This window comes from Phascolarctos cinereus, unplaced genomic scaffold (assembly GCF_003287225.1).
Source record: "Phascolarctos cinereus isolate Bilbo 61053 unplaced genomic scaffold, phaCin_HiC Scaffold_4;HRSCAF=312, whole genome shotgun sequence".
NCBI classification, from domain to species: Eukaryota; Metazoa; Chordata; class Mammalia; order Diprotodontia; family Phascolarctidae; genus Phascolarctos; species Phascolarctos cinereus.
This window is the reverse complement of record NW_027555847.1, coordinates 38,076,717-38,095,214: the sequence shown is the minus strand read 5'-3', so window position 1 is coordinate 38,095,214 and position 18,498 is coordinate 38,076,717. Positions and strand designations below refer to the sequence as shown.

At 42.6% G+C, this 18,498-nt stretch overlaps 1 protein-coding gene across 1 annotated transcript in view; it reads left to right on the top strand.

Annotated features, from left to right (window-relative positions):
- SHQ1 (SHQ1, H/ACA ribonucleoprotein assembly factor) overlaps positions 1 to 920 on the top strand; it is a 108,136-nt gene extending 107,216 nt beyond the window's left edge. The window contains exon 11 of the mRNA XM_021007571.2: positions 6 to 920. Coding sequence (XP_020863230.1) covers positions 6 to 510 — 505 coding nt within the window. The 3' untranslated portion in view covers positions 511 to 920. The remainder of the gene's footprint in view (positions 1 to 5) is intronic.
- The last annotated feature ends 17,578 nt before the right edge of the window (positions 921 to 18,498 follow it).

The following is an 18,498-nucleotide window of genomic DNA, read 5'->3' as shown; positions in this document are numbered from 1 at the left end:
TTAAGGTCCAGAAAGTTGGCAAGTCTTGCTGAAACTCTGCAGAGAACCTACCTTACAAAGGGTCAGCTGGGGTTGGAAATAGAAGAACTGGAATCAGCCGCACTTCTTGTGCAGGGGGAAGAAACTGAGTTAGAAGTCCTCCGGTCAGTTCCCAGTCAGCAGCCCTCTGGCTTAGATTCACTCACAGAGGGCTCTGCAAAATCAGACAAGATTTCATCATCTAAGACAGAAGACTTGAGTGTGGACAGAGCTAAGCCTGCAGATTGCGAGGGTGGGAAAATAACTTCTTTGGAAGAAAACACTACCCTGAATACTGATTCTCTTGAATTTTGTATGAAACCCAACATCTGGACATGTGATATTGGTCAAGAAGAGCCAGTCAGTTCTTCACAGTCTCCCAGGGTTTCTGCTCCACTCATCATAGAATTGGAAGAAGAAATGGAAACTGAACCTCAGCCTTCTCAACAGCATGAAACTTCACCAGTGGACAAGGGCAAACAGCCCACCTAAACTCGTAAACATCGCCGTATCACTCAAGATCTCATTGCTGAGAGGAGCATCAGGTTTCTTACTCTTGCTGCTTCTGCTGAATAAAAATCTATCACGAGTCTGTTACGGGGCATTTTCTTGTTTAGTGTTTGTAGCATTGTTTCGACAGAATTGATGTTCAGTGTCCTTGTTTCACGTTTAAAGATAAAGTTTTCAAGTGTTATGACAGTAATGGAACTTGTGGAAATGAAAATGAGTGTGCTGGCAGATTGTAAGCTCTTGGAGGGGCAGAGCCAGTTTTGTTTTAGTCTTTAACACATAGTACCAGTGCCTGGTGCAAAGTAGATTTTTAATAAATGTTTGTTGAAATGAATCTAAGATGTGAATATTTCAAGTACAAATTCAATAATAAACCATTGCTTTTGATGAAATTGAGTAATTATTGGTCTATTTTCAGGAGGATTTCTACTTCAAAAGATCAGAAGAAGTACATGCCCTTTATTTTGCAAAATATTTGCATAAATTGTAATTTTTTGTTGGCCTATTCCGTGGGCCACATACAGTTGAGATATATTGATAAAAACAGTTGTTTTATAAGCGATTGACCCAAGTTCATATTACAACTGTTGCATGGAGGTTGGTCAAGGGTAGAATGGGATGTCATCAAGGGGAACTTCCCATGAGAATAGAAGATAAGATGAGTAAAATCCAACGGAAGAGCTTAGCCAGTCTTCCAGACCAGAGAGGTAGGAAAATGTAAAGAAGAGAATCAGAATCATTAGCTTTACGTATGGACTGTGAAGAGAGGTCACAGGGATTCTGGTCATCTCTGGCTAACAGTTATTAGCAGGCAGGATACATAAAGGCTGCCATGAACACCTGTAATTAAATAAGCAGTCTTAGGGATTCAGATCTGTGATACCTTGATTCATTTATTCTTTCTAACCTCTTGTTACTTACAGAGCCAAATCCTGTTATGAGAAGTTACACCCAGATAACCTCTAACGTGACTCCTTCAGCACATATGTGTTCTGAACAGCTGGTTTTTTCTTTTTAATTCAGAATAGTGTGGACAGACCAGTGTGATGACATTGTGATAGCTATGGATATTTGTTCTAAATAAGTTGGTAGTAGAGCAACCGAGGTATTGAAATATGTTGCTGTAGAATACATTATGGGCAGCTAAATGTGTTAGTGGATAGAGCCCAACACTGAAAGTCAAGACCAGAGTTTGAATCCTGCCCCAGACACTTGCTAGCTCAGGGACCTCAGATAAGTCATTTACCCCATCTCAGACTTAGTTTCCTCATCTGTAAAATGGTGATAATAGCTGCAATCTATTGCACATGGTTGCTGTGAAGATAAAATGAGATGATTTTATGCAAAGCTCTTTGCAAACTTTAAAGTGACATACGTATACGTTAGTTATAGTAGGATTAAAATATCTTAAGGATATTTTCCAGAAATATTTAAATCATAAGCTTTTTCCTCCTTGAAAACTCATAAACAAATGGCCACAAGGTTATATTGATTAGGAACTAAAAGTATTAAAACATGGTTTATGTTGAATCACAATGTAGTACGTTGCTGTAGAGAACAGCGAAGTATGGTTATTAAGATTTTGGTGACGAGGTGAGAAATAAACTTTACTGCCTGCTACATATTAGAAATATAACACCAGCTTCAATATCCTATCCCATGGAACTGGGATACTGTATCTTTAAGAGGAAATGAGCTCTTGAGACACAGTGAGTATATTCATTCAGGATAATCTGTTAATTCTGATAGAAATTGAGTGATTGAAGTACAGAGAGAATTAGGACAACTCTCTTGAGAACTGTTTTAACTCTTACCAAGAAGCATCTATAAAGAGAATTCTTGAGAATTTTATTTTTGATTGGTATTCTGAGACAGCAGAGTGGTGACACTGTCTCCGGAACTGAGGAAGTAAGTGGTAGTAGTGATACTTCGAGGGGGCTCAGGCTGTGTGTCTGAGTTTCACATCTGGACACTGAGGAATCAGGCAGTCTTGTACTAAGAAATGTATTCCAATGCCCTCGTGTGAAAGCAGTTCAGGAAGATAAAAACCACTATCAGGAAAGTTAAAAGCAGATGGTAAGAAGTCTCTCTGGGGTCTCAGGAGCCCCTTGCCAATATCCAAAGAATACTTTATGCTGTCCTTGCCTAAAGAGCCAATAGATGGATCCCTCGCTGGTCAATTCTACCCAGAGTGTCCCAGCTCTGCCCCAACTTTCCTGTTTGAAATAGTCTTGGTGATATGGGAGTGTTATGCCTTCCTCATTTGACTACTGTTGACCTATGACACTTTCTTCTTTTTCATAGCTAATGTGTTATAAATAATTAACTTGTATTTGTTTTGTTGTTTGTTGTATAAATTTTATAGCACTAACCTTAATATTTATTTAGGCCTAGGATATTCAGTAGTTTGATTAGAGAGATGAGCAAAAAGTTAGGAGAAAAGATGTTTTTCCAGTTTAATAAATGACATTTAATAGTGTGGGGGCTCAAAGCTAGTTGATTATTGAGTTTTTAAAATTTGTGTCATATATGAGGATATATAATAATACTCTATGATTGCCTTAGAATGCAGGATGAGGATTAATGAAAGTACGAACCATTCATTAGAAGTGAGGGTGTTTTCCCTATACAGGCTGCACAAGAGAGGTGTCAACCCTAAAACCCTGTTACATTTGAGGGCATTAAACATCTGTGTGGCATTAAACAATAGTAGTGTGGCATGTTTCTATCAGCCCCAGCAAAAGGGGAAAAACTACGCGATTTGGAGAGGAAAGTGTCCCCTTCTTTCACTGCCACCAGGATAGAGCTCTCCTCAAGAACTTTATTTCCATAGGAGGTTGATGTGATCACTGGTATGGAGCCTATTCTGGAGGAACACTGTTACCTGTCAGAAGAGAGAGGGGTTGGGTTTCCAGGAAAACATCTGATAGAGTGGAAGGAATGTTAGGTTCCTTCTGACTGCCACTTACTAGCCGAATTTGGTCAGGGAACGTCCTCTCTGAGCCTGTTTCCTCATCTTTAAAATGAGAGAGTTGAACTGTATTACGTGCTAGTGAAAACTGGTTTGACAAGTATGGCCCTGACCCCCGACCCAGGATGCATGTATATGGAGGCTCAGCTGACCCCAAGACTAAGCATTTCCCCATTTCCTAGACATGTGCCTGATGTGGCACAGAGTTCAATTTCCTGAGTCCCTGCCCCTTATTCGTAATTCCTTATGAGGCAACTCAGATAATACTTTGATCTTTTGATTACACATTGCCTTGCCCCACAGGTAATGGGCCAGACTTCTACTAATGCCACGGTCAAGTTTAAGCCCTAATAAAGTGGTTGGAGCCTGAGGATAAGAGTGAGCATCTGTTTGCGTGTCAGAGGCATTAGTCTACCTATGGAGCTTGAGACACTGGAAGGGGTGCCTCCATGCTGTTTCCTGTTGCCATCTGCCCAGGGTGACAGTGTCACTCATTAGAGTTTCCTCCCCCTTTTCCTTCCTGAATATGAAGTCTCTAAGGGTCCTTCTACCTCTAAGCCCATGGCTCTGATGATCTACACTCACTCACTAGAGGTGGGGCAGTCAAGGCCCCCTGCCCTTCCAATCTCCAACTGTTTGTATTCCAGAAGTAGTCAGCTAGTTGAAGAAGTGGGTAATCATATCTGCAATAGACCTGAAGAATACTTTCACTTGCAAAAAATCCTAAAGATTTTTCTTGGAGCCCTGGAGAACTACAAAATTCCAATGGCCATTTCAAACTCATTTCTTTCCAGGAACCTAATACCGGCAGCCATTTTATAATGCATCATTAATTACTTGCTTCGTTTGTTTTTTTCAGATTTGCTCACTCACCTAATGGCTTCAAAACTGCAAAGGTTCTTTCCTTCCAAAAGCTTATGTTTTTCCATATTCAGCTGGTGGCTTGACGGCCCATTTTGGAATGGTTTAATTCCAGGACTTAGAGTTGTCTTTGACTGAAAAACTATTACTCTCTTTTTACAAAGAATAAGTTAATAACTCAATCCTTCCTTGACATCCTTAAGGCAAAGAAACTCATAAAACAACTCTGAAAGGTGTAAGAAATCACAGCGATTGAGCTTTTTGAATTTGGTCTTAAGTATCCACAATGTTTCCCTTGCCCTCTCTTGGTTCAGAATAAGCTTAAAGTGTTATATTTAACCCTGACTGTATTTACAGTGGGTTAAAAATATGTCAATAATCCAAAACACATCCAAAGAAAGATCCTGTGTTCTTTGCATATGGACAGCGGCTGAGGTTGCTTCAGGGATCTCTAGTAAACATGTCAGTCACTTGAAGCAATTGACAGAGAGAAATAAATTGCATAGATGTCTGGATTCCCCAGCAGCAAGTAAGAGTTTTTCCCTCTAACCTTACAGATCCAGGCAGGGCTTACCCTTGCCTATTTGTCCCCTGTTCTCTGGGAGAGTTAATCTTAGACAAGCATTTTAGCCCCTCCAGAGAAACAGGAAGGACTGGAAATATAGTGTGGCACATAGAACCACGTCCTTGGTTCTATCAAAGTCAAAGGACCGGGGTTCAAATTCTGCCTCTGATGCTTACTCTGTAATTACCTTGGGAAAAATCACTTAACCTCCGTGGGCCTTATTTTCTTCATCTGTAAAGTGAGGGGAGGGGCAGCTAGGTGGCACAGTAGATAGAGCACCAGCCCTGGACTCGGGAGGGCCTGAGTTCAAATGTGAACTTAGACACTTGATGCTTACTAGCTGTGTGACCCTGGGTGAGTCACTTAACCCCATTGCCAAGCTTAAAAAACAGAAAAGACCTATAAAGTGAGGGGATTGAGTTAAATAGCCCTGGAAGTCCCTTCCAACTCTACTTGAGTAACATCTCTACAGTTGTAGCCTTACTGGAAATTGAGGCATTGTTTGCCTTCTTAATTTACACATTCTGTGATCTTTTTTAGAGATAGGTTCCAGGTGTGTCTGATAGACTGTTACTCCCAGCATCTGGATCTGTGGATTTAGGTGCCTATTACTATAGTGAAGTCATCTTTCACTGGCGTAAAGTTTAGCATCACAAGGTTAGAGGTGGAAAGGACCTGAAAAAATCAGCCGTATTAACGCCACCCCCACCTCCACCTCCTTTTATGTTTGCGTTCAAACAAAAGAGATTAAGCAATTTGCTGAAGATCACCCAAGTGGTGAATGCCAGAGCCAGGATTCCCATCAAGTCCTCTGATTCCAAATCCTTTACTCTTTGCACTGTTTCTCTTTGAGATTATTCAGGAATATCCTGCTGTGTTTCTATACTCTCTTAGAAATCCACAGGGTCCTCTGTGTCATCAGGTGTTGGTTCATGGCCCCTTATTCATAAATGAGCCAAAGCCTACCTTTATAGCAGTTAGAATTTATTAAGCAAGAGGAACAGAGGCAAACAGGGTTAAGTGTCTTGCCCAGGGTCACACAGCCAGATTTGAATTCAGGAAGATGAGTGTGCCTGACTGCAGGCCCAGTACTCTATCCACTGAGCCAACTAGTTGCCCCTAAAAATACAACAGAACATAGATAATGTTAATATGTGGTATTCTAAGTCAATATGCAGCCTGCAGGATCCTTAGGGTCACTTTAGCATTCCTGGTTCTACTTGAGATTGATACCATTGGTGTCGGACACCATGAACTCTAATGAGGTAAAACCTCGGTAAATCAGTAGCAGAGAAGGCTAATCTTCAACCCATAATTAGCTTCCTCAGCACTCTCTCCCTCTCAGCTACAATTTGATAGGATAAGAGGAGCCAAGGACTTGCAACAGAACTCAATTCTACTCCCCTCCCATGTTTTCAAAAATAAAAATTTCTTGGTGGTAAAGCTCTCTGAACTGTAAAAGTCCTGGGATGGAGAATGAAGGAGCAGAGGGAAGTGGGGCAGTGCATGTGTGGCCCCCCACAGAGCCAGAGGCAAAGGGCCCCACATCCACCTGGAGCCCGGTTCTGTTCACCCTGTAGTCACTTGGCCGAGAAACCGAGATTGGTAAAATGAGAATTGCCAGGTTTGGAAGGAGATTGCTATTGCTTTGAGCCCTCAGGGAAAGTACCATCGGAGGGGAAGGAGTCAGAAAAGGGAGACATATGGGAAAATAGGAAGAAAGACCAAAATTACCAAAGATCTTAGGAGGAAGAAAATTCATTTAAAGACCTTGAGTAGAAACAGATGAATTAACAGGGAAGATATTAATAACAGAAGGGAATATGGCTTCCAGATTAGCTGAACAAGTCCAGATGTCTATGAATAGATATCATAAGACGAAGGAAAATGAATTAACACCTGATGACCCTGTGGATTTCTAAGAAAGTATAGAAACACAGCAGGATATTCCTGAATAATGTAAAAGAGAAATAAAAATTATGAAAGCAAAATTTATGGCCTGCATAGTAGGCCATTATCAACATAATAGAAAAACTTGAATCTATGGTGGCAAGTCTTACCAAAGAAGCAAGAGAGAGAATTACTTATTGGGAATGCAAATAAACAGAAGTGAAGGACAATCTGGAAGAAAAGAGGCAAAAAGCAACATTAGAAGACAACGTGATCTCCATACAAGTAAAACATACTAATCTTGAAGACAAGATGCGTAGAGACAGCTTTGGTATTTTAGGTCTCTCAGGACACATCAGAAAACCTGAACACTGTAATGCAAGAAAGAACATAACTGCCCAGAACTTCTGGACACAGAAAGCCAATCAAAAAAGTGCCAATCAAAAGAATCCATGGATTTCCTTCAGGAAAAAAATATGCTGAAAGCTCTGAAACACAGAATGGTTATAATAGACAATTCCAATGACAAACAAGGCCTTTCTTGCTCTCTCCCATTTATTAGTACTCTCTCCTGGAAATCACTTTGTATATATACACATTCCAATATACATAGTGGTAGGCAGTGTGATGGAGTAGATAGATTTCTGGGCTTAGAAATTTGAAAGACACGGGTTCCATTTTCACTTCTGTCACTGGCTTATATACCTGGACAAATCACAAGTGTACTGTGCCTCTACCAACCCTCTCAGAGTTACCTAAGTTAAGGGGTATGTGAGTTTTGGAGGAATGGCAGTGAATCATGTTCTGCAGTGACGAGAGTTCTACATTGGGAAATCCTCATTCTGTTCAGAGGGTAGATCTGTTGCAAGTATCTGCATACTTGCCCTGGTAACATTTCCTGTGCAAAGTCTTTCCAGATTCTCCTGGTTATTAGAGTGCTCTGTCTTCTGAAATTGCCTTGAATTGGTTTTCTTTGTGCAGATTATACCCCACAATCCAACGGAAGATCCTTGAAGGCGGGGACCATTTCATTTCATTTTTTTTGTCTTTGTTTACCCAGCACTTAGAGCAGTACCTTGCACAAAATAGGAGTTTAGTAAACATTTATAGATTGAACTATAGATTGGACTGTAAGCTTTTTAAAAACATACTGCAAACTGAAAAAAATGCCCTAGAAATGCAAAAACCACTCAGTGATAACTGATCTTACAGAGGATGGGGCAGCTAGATGGTGTAGTAGATAGAGGGTTGGGCCTGGAATCAGGAAGACTTATCTTCCTGAGTTCAAATGTGGCCTTAGACTCTTACAAGCTGTGTGACCTTGGGCAAGTCGCTTAACTCTGTTTGCCTCAGTTTCCTCATCTGTAAAATGAGCTGGAGAAGGAAATGGCAAACCACTCCAATATCTCTGCCAAGAAATCCCCAAATGGGATCACGAAGAGTCGGACATGACTAAAAAAACTGAACAATGATGATAACTTACAGAGGATAATGACTATTCCATCAAGTTATAGCCAAACACATTTCCATAATTTGATTTGTTAGATGCCTCCATTTCTAAAAACAAAATTGTCACCAATTATTTCTTAAGACTTCCATATGCCCAAACTGTATTATTGTCATCCTCTTCTCCCTTTTGCCCGTAAAAAAAAAAAACCTTTATATATAGGTTTCAATCCATATCAAGCAGGGGAAGCCTTGATTAGACTAGATTTAAGTCAGCAAGTGATAAATGTGGCTGAGAAATTGATTCATGCCTCTGGAGTAACTAGGGGCATAGCCATCCAAAGCTGACACCACTAGTGTCTCAAGGCTGGAGAAAACAAACAGAGAAACACATGTCAAACAGATAAATTACTTTGCTGTTCAGAGCTTTCTACAGAGGCCATTTGTTTCCTAGATAAGGAAGGCTGCTGTCCAAAGTTGTGAAAAGATAAGCTAGGACAGAAGGATGAATGTGGAATTCTTAGGTTATGCAGTCACCTAAGCTCTTGAGAAAGGGATTTAGCCCCAGAAAGGATCTTGCAACATATATCTGCAGTTGTTTTTCTTAAAACATGCCGTGATCTGCGAGTTTCCCATGTAAGTTCTGTGCCTTATTTTTTTTTAACTTAATTCAATTTGTACTGATTTTTTTTAGATCCAATTCATTTCTGAAGTCATCGATTTAAAAAGAAAGAGAAAAAAAATGTTCAGCAAAAGCAAGCCAAACTTGGCAATATATGCAGTATTCCACATCCATAGCCCCCTTCTCTGTGATGAAGAAACGGAGGCTGTGCTTTGTAGCTTAGAGTGGTGTGTTGCTTCCTTCAAAGCTGTCCATCTTGTTAATGGAGTCTGGTATTTGGATTCATGGGATTAGAGAATTTATTGACTTGAAATAGGATCTACTCATATGAGTTGGCCTGAGGAAAAAAATAAGCAAAGTTCTCAAAAACATCTCAGAAGATGAAATCTGCCCCCTAAACTCAAGTTAATGAGGAAAGTGAGAGATGTACTGCTGTTATACAGCCACACCGCTGACTGGCTCGTTTATGAAAGCACACATAGAGGGGTCTTTCTCAGATTCTTTCCACCATGGCTCCATTTACTGGTGGGTTGGAAAGAATCCTGCCTAATTTATGGTGGAAAGGTTTTAAAGAGTACATAGAATTTCCGAGTTGTATGGGAGCTCAGAGGCCATGTAGTCAAGCTGTACCCTGAATAAGGCTACCTTGTAAAATATACCTGACAAGTGATCATCCAGCCTTTGCTAAAAATCCTCTGATGAGGGGGCCCCACCTCCTCTTGCATTGGTCCGATCCACATTTGGACAACCCTAATTTTAGGAAGATTTTTCTTATATCAAATCAAAACTTGCCTCTTTGTAACTTCTGCTCATTTCATATCTTGCTCCCTAGGGCCCAAATAAAACAAATTTCTTAGATAGTATGAGAAAATGCTGATCCTTCTTTTCTCTAAGTCTAAACATCTCCTGTTCCTTCAAATGATTGTCACAAGGCCTAGTTTACCTCAAGGCCCTTCAGGTCAACTTGACTTAAAAAGCATTTATTAAATGCTTACTATGTGCCTGGCATTGTGCTTACACTAAGGATACAAATACAAGAAAAAAGGAAGACAATCTTTCCCCTCCTGGAGATTACATTTCAACAGGGGAAAATAATACATAAAAGGGGAGGGGAGGAGATACCCACATGGTGGCAGATTTGGAGAACGGAGGTTGGGCCCTTCCTCAAAAGGGAGGTTTTGGAAGGAACTCACCAATGGGAGAAGAAGAGGGCGCTGATAGGGCAGAGGAAGAAGGCAGCTGGAGAATGGTGGCAACATCTGGTGGCCATCATGGTTACCTTCATCTCATCCTTTCATTTTATAGAAAAGGAAACTGAGACTCGGCGAGGTCATGCCTTGCCAGTCAACATTTAAGGCAAAGTTTGATCCCAGGTCTCCAAGGCTAGTAATTCTATTTACTTTCTAAAATGTGGTGCCCTGAACCAAACATGATGCTCTGGATGTGCTTTGATCAGGTTTGATAGTCCTCTCTCCGACCTGGAGGTCTCCACTTGTAATTGGCTATCTCAGCTTCTATTGGTCTTTTCTGGAAAGTGCCTGAGACCATATCTGTGTAGCTAGCCGATCGCCCAAGGTCTCCCAACGTCTGTTATCAGAGATGGGAAATCACGCAGATGCTCCTGAATGAAAATACTGTCATTCTCCACTTTCCTCCCCCAAATAAAACCTAAATGCCATTACGTTTGTCCCTGACCTACCCTGTTTGAAGCTCCCTGAGTGTACTCTTGGCTTGTTTCCTGTGTCCTTTTGTCCTTACCCCCAACTCTCTCATTTCAGACCTTAAAGCCTTCCCGTTAAAACATGCCTTAATAAAGTGCCTTGCTGTAAGCATATGCCTACTGACCTGTCTGACCTCCATTAAGTACCCAAAGGATTGGCCTGGGACACTTGAGCATAAAGACAGAGAATGATTATTACCTCCCTAATCCTGGGTTATATCTCTTGGGTTGTTAGGTTTTTTTTGTTTTTGCTGCCATGTTGAACTGCTGCCATTTTGAGCTTGTAGTCTGCAAAATGGTTTTGGATAAACTGCTGCGTAGCCATACCTTGTACTTGTGAAACTGTGGTTTGGGTTGTTTTTGTTTTTTAAAGACTTCTTTTAGACTGTGAGTTCCTTGAGCACAGGAACTGTCTTTTCCCTTTCTTTGTATGTTCAGCCCTTAGCAGAGCGTCAGGTGCTTGATAAATATTTACTGATTGTCTGACTTCACCATTATCTCTAATTTCATCTTGATAGAATTGGCCACTTTTCTAGACAGTCAAGATCGTTTTTGGTCCTGACTCTATCATCTGGTGGCTTCAGCTTATTGGATTTGGCTGAATATTCTGAAACCCTTCATAGGCCTACCTTGCATAAGTACAACCGAATCAGCAAAAACAGAGGCCTCAGCAAGAATACCCTTTTCTGGTAGGAGACAACTTTCAGAAACCAAAGGCACTTCTCCTTTTAAAACTGACCGTATCCTTAGTGTATTTCTCAGTGTATTTGCTTTGGAATACTCCTGCTTTTAGGGCACATACATGGCTCTGTGGACAGAGTACCAGAGCTGCAGTCAGGAAGGCCTGAGTTCAAATCAGGCATTAGATTCTTACTAGCTGGGTGACCCTGGACAAGTCACTTAATTCTATCTCAGTTTGTTCGTCTGTCAAATGAGCTGGAGAAAGAAATGACAAACCACTCCAGTATCTTTGCCAAGAAAACCCTAAATGGGATCCCAGAGAATTGGATGTGACTGTAGATGATGGGATTTTAGTTGGGACTTAAAGGCAGCCAGAGAGTACCTAGATTTAACTCAATTGCCTTCAGAGGACTTTGAAGTGGTTTATTGGCAGGACGAGATTGAATAAATCAGGGACTTATTTGGAGGCCTCCAAAGCTCTTCTCTTCAAGAGAGGGCTGATGGACCTCAGCCAGGATCCCATTGATTTGATTATATGGGGAAGAGCTTTCCTATCTTATTTGTACATGGTTGTTCATGTTGGCTTCCCCACTAGCCTGTAAATTCCTTTAAGTCAGGAATTATTTTTCACCTTTCTTTGCATCCCCAGTGCTTAGCATGTAGTCGTAGCAAGCACTTAATTAAATGTGTATTGACTGACTCACTGGACTGATTGACTGGTGGCGGCCTAGGGCAGTGGTGTCAAACTGAGATATGGGGGGGGGGGGGCGTTAGACCGTACATAAAAATCCCTGCAGGCTGCACACTGAGAGAACCACATACTAACATTATCTGTGTTCTATCGTATTTTTATTTATTTTATTAAATATTTCCCAATTACGTTTTAATCGGGTTCAGTTGTACTCCAGGGTTGCCAGAGGCAGATTTGACAGCCTTAGTCTGAGAAAGCAGAGTTCAGGATTTAATTTAAGGGATCTAATAAAAACGAGAGTAAAAATAACAATAGCCTGAGCTAGACAGATGGGTTGAACTGAGTGGGGTCTTAGACTGTGTGGACTCCATGTCTTGGCTTGTGTCATTTAGCCAATCTGCAAACATTTATTTAAAAACCTGCTATGTTCCAGGCACTCTGCTGGGCTAAAAGGTACAAAGACAAGAAGGAAACTGTCCCTGTCCTCTGGGAGCTTACATTCTATGAGGGGGAGGGGATCCCACTTGTCCCTTCTTCCAGGAAGAGACAGCGAGAACAAATATAGGTATTGACTGAACAAGGTAATCTTATAGTTAAGGCCTCTGTCACTGAGGGCACCTGCAGAAGGCATTCTTGAGCTTAGAGTTGAGGAAAGCCCGGGATTTCAAAAGGAGGGAGGTGGTGTGTGTGTGTGTGTGTGTGTGTGTGTGTGTGTGTGTGTGTAATTGCAGGCATGGCAGACAACCAGCATAGAGGTAAGGACGTGAGGGATAAAGTGTTTGGACCAGAGAGAGCATGAAGAGGAGTACATGCAATAAGATTGGAAAGGCTGGATGGCCGTGGGTCACACGAGCTTCAGGAACAGAAGCTCATGAAATGATATAGACACTTCCTAGCTGTGTGATTCTGGGCAAGTCACTTTACCATTTCCTCATCTGTAAAATGTGGATGATAATAGTACCTGCCTTGCAGGGTTACTATAAGGATCAAATGAGATAGGGGAGTAAACATTTTATAAATGCTCCTTATTATTGTTATTGTGATCCTTCTGATCACTCAGGTTTATCACCTCAGAGTCGTCCTTGACTCCACTCTTCCCCACCCAGTTTTCCACTGATACTTTCACAGTATCTCTGTCATGTGTCCCCTTTCCTCTGATTACCCGCCTGGCAGCCCGAGTTCAGGCTCTTGTGCTTCTCCTGGACTCTTACAGTTTCCTCCTGAGTGGTCTTCCAGCCTCCAGTTCCTTTCTAAGCTCTCCTCCTCACCTAAAGCCTGGACCTGACCATGTCACCGTCCTGGAGAAGCTCTCCTCCTTCTCTGCTATCTCCAGGATTAAATTCCATCTCCTCCATTGGCATGTTAAGCTCATTACAATCTGTCTCCAAAATATCTTTACAGACTTAATTCAGATTGCTCCCCTCAGACATGCTCGGCTAAACAGGCTTATCTTCCCCAGACATACCGTTATTCCGTGTCCTGCCCTGTGTCTCTGAACAGGCAGTCCACACAGCTAGAATGGGTCTTTTCTTTCCTGTGCCTAGAGGAATCTCCAGATGTCTTCAAGGCTTGATTCAAGGGCCACCCATTAGGAAAGGCCTCTCCTGATGCCCCTAGTGATCCCTCACAGAAACCACTTCGTACTTACCTGTGCACGTCTCCCCCCAAAAAAGAAGTAACCTCTTTGAAAGCAAGGAGTGTGTGTGTGTGTGCATGCGCACACGCGAGCATCTTCAGCACTAACCACACTTCGGGGTACACAGAAAGTGCTTTTAGTAAACACTTGTCAAAATGAATTAAATTGGGTCACTGGAGAAGACGAAAAGGAAAAAAAATGTTTATCCCTTTACACGTGGGGAAACTAAGGCTGGGAGAGACACAAAGTCACACGGCTTCTCATTAGGAGGGATTTGATTTGACTGTCATTAACTCAACTTCCAGTCTGCACCTCATCGAGCAGTCAACCCTGGCTGTCCCCAGCCCATCTCACAAATGGGGTGATGAGATAGATTTGTCTTTCCTTTGGGCAGAAGGGTGATCTAGTGATGAACACGCCTATTCAGGCATAGAGAGGCAGGGGAGGGGGTGCTGCCATGTCAATACACAGATAGAGATTTAGACAGGCAACTTATCAACATTAATGAGAGGTGTTCCGCAGCATAAATCACCCTGGCAGCAGAATGTAAAAATAAGCCTGCTTCAATGTAGAAGAAGCCAATATCAACAGCCCTTATTGGAGGGGCAGGAAGTCCCCAGCCCCTACTCAGTCTGGTCATCCTCCATGTTTGGGGGGCAGTTAGTGGAAGCAGACCGTGTATAATCCACAATTTCTGTTTTGCTTTATCTTGGTCTGGCCCCTTTAACAGGCTTCACTGTCCTTCCCCTCGCCTAATTACACGTATTACAACTGCGTCCTTCTCCTGCAGCAGCAAGGGTCCTTACGGCAGAATAAGGAAGATGATCGGTCCATCTGTTCCTCTGGTGCTGAAGGGAGAAGGGAGGAGGGCCATGCATGCGTGTGTGTGTGTGTGTGTGTGTGTGTGTGTGTGTGTGTGTGTGTGTATGTGTGTGTGTGCATGCGCATGTGTGTACAGGGGTATATGTTTATTTGAGAAGGAAAGAATTGAGTGCAGGTGCCATCTGAGAAAAAAATCCTGGTGCCAGGTGCTGCTGGGGATTGTGCCTGGTCTGTTATACATAAATACAGAGGGCTGTGGGTTGTTGGCGTTTTTTTTTTTTTAATTTCATGAGGTCATTTTAGATGAAGTTATGAACAATGCTGGGAGAGGAACTGCAGCTCTGTTGCGAGGCTCGAGCCTGTCACTGACTGACTGAGGGTGGGTGGGTGACTCAGCCCGGAGTGACATCTGAAAACAGTCACCTGGAGGAGAGTGGTTTTCTTCTCTTTCAAAACCAGAGCCCACTGGGCACTGATTAAATTCATTGTCACAGCCGGAGTCTGATCTTTATTTCATAAACACAACCATTGTAGGACTGCACCAAAAGGTGTTCTTTGGCAAGCTTACTCACAGACTTGGGGCTCAGAGGCTTTGAAATCTTCAGAGCTGGGAGCGAGGGGCCTGGGTCTAAAGGTAAAGTCTGATGTGACTCTGGCACCTGGAAAACATTACATATTTCCTTCAGACTGACCTTTGAGAGATTGGCCAAGTTTCTGGAGACTCAAAAGAACTGAGAACTAGGAATTTAATATGTATTCAGGGCAGCTAGATGGCACAGTGGATAGAGTGCTGGGCTTGGAATTAGGACAACTTTTCTTCCTGAGTTCAGATCTGGCCTCAGACACTTACTAGATGTGTGACTCTGGGCAAGTCACTTAACCCTGTTTGCCTCAATTTCCTCATTTGTAAAATGAGCTGGAGAAGGAAATGGCAAAACCACTCCAGGATCTTTGCCAAGAAGACCCCAAATAGGGTCACCAAGAGTTGGGCATGATTGAACAACAAATATATTGACTAGGGTTGGCTTTTTAGTGTGGAAAGTGAGACAGGTGGATTTGGGGCATAGGTGTACTGAGGCAGCGTGAACTGGTGATCCACTGTGAAGTTGTCTGTGTGAGATGGAAATGGGCAAAGGTTCCAACTCAGAGTTTGATTTATTGTTTTGTTAATTGTCTAGACTGAAGAAAGTGATGGAGAAAATATTATTAATGCAAATTAAACTTAAAAGTATGTTATAGGTATAGGTCGGTTGGTTTTCTGGAGAGCTGGTTGTTAAACATTTATCAGTTAAACATTATCCCAGGCTCCAGGGGTGGGAAAGCCGAGATTTTAGTTAGTGGCACCAAGGAGTATAGCAGCCTCTTTCCCTTCCACATAGAAGGGTTGTTTGTTTAATGTCTCTTTGTGAGACTGTGCTCTTAAAATGCCATTTATGGAATAAAAGAGGGCAGGGAGGCAGGGCAGCCCAGCTGTTGTGGATGCAGGTCACTATGTGAAGCGGCCAGGAGAGCCAGTGGAATTGGGTTCTTCTCACAGTGTCTTACTTGGGAAGAAAGTTAGGCACTATTCTGGAGTCTGAGCACCATCTGGGAGTAGCCTGTGAAGTGAGCCTTGATGAAACACTGCATTTCTGTTTACTCCTGTCTGAGAAGCCTATTGGGGCTGGCCAGCAGCAGGTAGGGCCCTAGGGGGTGACATGAATGGACTTTATCATTGTTCACTGAGAGGCATAGTGACACGGTGGATAGAGAGCCCGTGGTATAGCCAAGAATCCTGAGCAAATGATCCATCTAGCCTGTGTGACCCTGGGCAAGTCAGCGATCTAGGCAGCTCTCTAAGGCTACACAGTCTGCCCAGGTGATGCCAGCCTTCGTGGGTGGAGGGAGTTTCCCCCTCTGGAGGTTCCTCATGCCAATGACATCCAACATCCAGGTCCTATCCCTGTCCCACTGACATGTGTACTAGAAGGGAAACCCCTGTCTTAACTCCTGCTGGGGCTTAGGACAACCAGGCATTTGAATTCCACCTCAGGAAGAATGGGACCACAGACGAGTCATTTAATTTCTCTGGCCTTTGTGGCCTCCTCTGTAAAATGGGGCTAGTAGTATACATGGTTACTGTGAGCATCCTGTGGGTTAACATATGTAAAGCACTATTTAAATGTCCATACTTGTTGACCATTTGAAGTGCACTTACTCTCTATGTGTAGGCTACTGCCTTTAAAATCGTTCAATAGATACTTGTTGATTGCTTTGCATAGATTTATAGACTTTACCAATATAAATAATTTGTTCCATGAGTTTAGTTGGCACATTCAGTCCCTGGAAACCCTTGAGAATTATACAACTGAGGGACATATTTTGGGACATATTAAGGGACAAAGTATGTTGTTTCCATAGAAAAGAAACAAACAAACAAAAAATAGCATGAACAAACTCACGTCTCTTTCTTTCACACCTTCTCCACCTTTCTCTGACCTTTAGGGTCTCCACGTTAAGATTTAAGTTTGACTGTGCTGTAGACAGAAGATGTCTCCCACTCAGACGTGGGGTTATGCCAATACTTGGGTTCAGTGTGAGGGAAATGATGCTTTCTGCATCCCCTATCCAGGGCATGTTCTACTAACAAGCCAGGCAGGGACTGTAAGGCAAAGAGCAAAATGTTAATCAGGCCTGAAATAACACAAAAAGGTGCACTTGTCCACAGATCCCCGTGGAAGTGGGGAAAACAACTCCCAGGCAAACTCATGCACTGAGCATAGTGAAGAAAGGTTGCTATGGGACGGGCACCTGTCTGGCCTGAGCTCTCCTAGCATTATCTCCTAGCAACTGGCTGGGCCTTTCCATTGGTTGTTCACTTCCCTCCCTAAAACATCCTCCCTGGATGCTGTTGTCTCTACTAGTCTTGGCTAAACCCCTCGAGAAACCTATCTCAACTAGGTGCTTCCACTTTCTCTCATTTCATCATCTTCTAACCCCCTGGTAATCTGGCTTCTAACCTCATCATTCAACTGAAACTGCTCTCTCCAAAGTTACCAATGATCTCATAACAATCTCTTAATTGCCTCATCTAATGGTCTTTTCTCTGGCCCTATCCCTCTTGACTTCTCTTCAACATTTGGTATTATAAGTCACTCTTTTTTCCTGATTCTCTGCTCTCTAGGTTTTTGTGACACTGTGCCTTTTTATCTGACTGACTGCTCCTTCTCTGTCTTCTCTGCTGATTCTTCATCCATGTCATGCCCACTAATTTTGGGTGTTTGCCAAGGCCTTCTTCTCCTTTCTCTCTCTGCTCTCTCATTTGGTGACTTCATCAGCTCCCATGGATTCAGTTATCACTTCTCTCTGTAGATGACTCTGTAGATGCTATATCTAGCACTGGACTCTTTCCTGAGCTGGAGTCCAGCATTGCTAACTGCCTTGTGGACATTTTCGACTCTCAAACTCAACCCAGCCATAACAGAACTCATCATCTTTCTCCCTCAAATCTCTTCTCTTCCCTACTGGTGTTAGGATGCCACCACGCTGCGAATCACCCAGGCTCACAATCTCAGCGTCATTCTCAACTTCATTGCCAAACATTATCATTTCTTCCTTTGCAATGTCTCTTGTCTATGTTTCCCTCTCTACACTTGCCCAGCCAATATCCAGGTTCAATCCCTCATTACCTTTCACCTGGACTATAAGAATAGCCTTCTAATTAGTTTCATTGCCTTGAATCTCTATCTGCTTCAAACCATCCTCCACTCATTTACCGAAGTGATCTTCCTAAAGCCTCAGTCTGACCAACTGCTCTTCCCCCTACTTGATAAACACTACTAGCTCCTTATTATCTCCAGGATCAGATACAAAATCCTCTGTTGGGTAATTAAAGCTCTTCATACCCTGGAACCTCCCTACCTTTCTGTCTTCTTGCACTTTAATCTCCTCCCTGCTTTCTCAGATCCGTCTGAACTGGCCTATTTGCTGTTCCTTACTCCCAACACTGAATCTCTTTCCTCCATTCCTTTGACACTGACTGTCCCTCATGCCTATGTCCCTCATGTTCTCCCTTCTCTCTTAGGC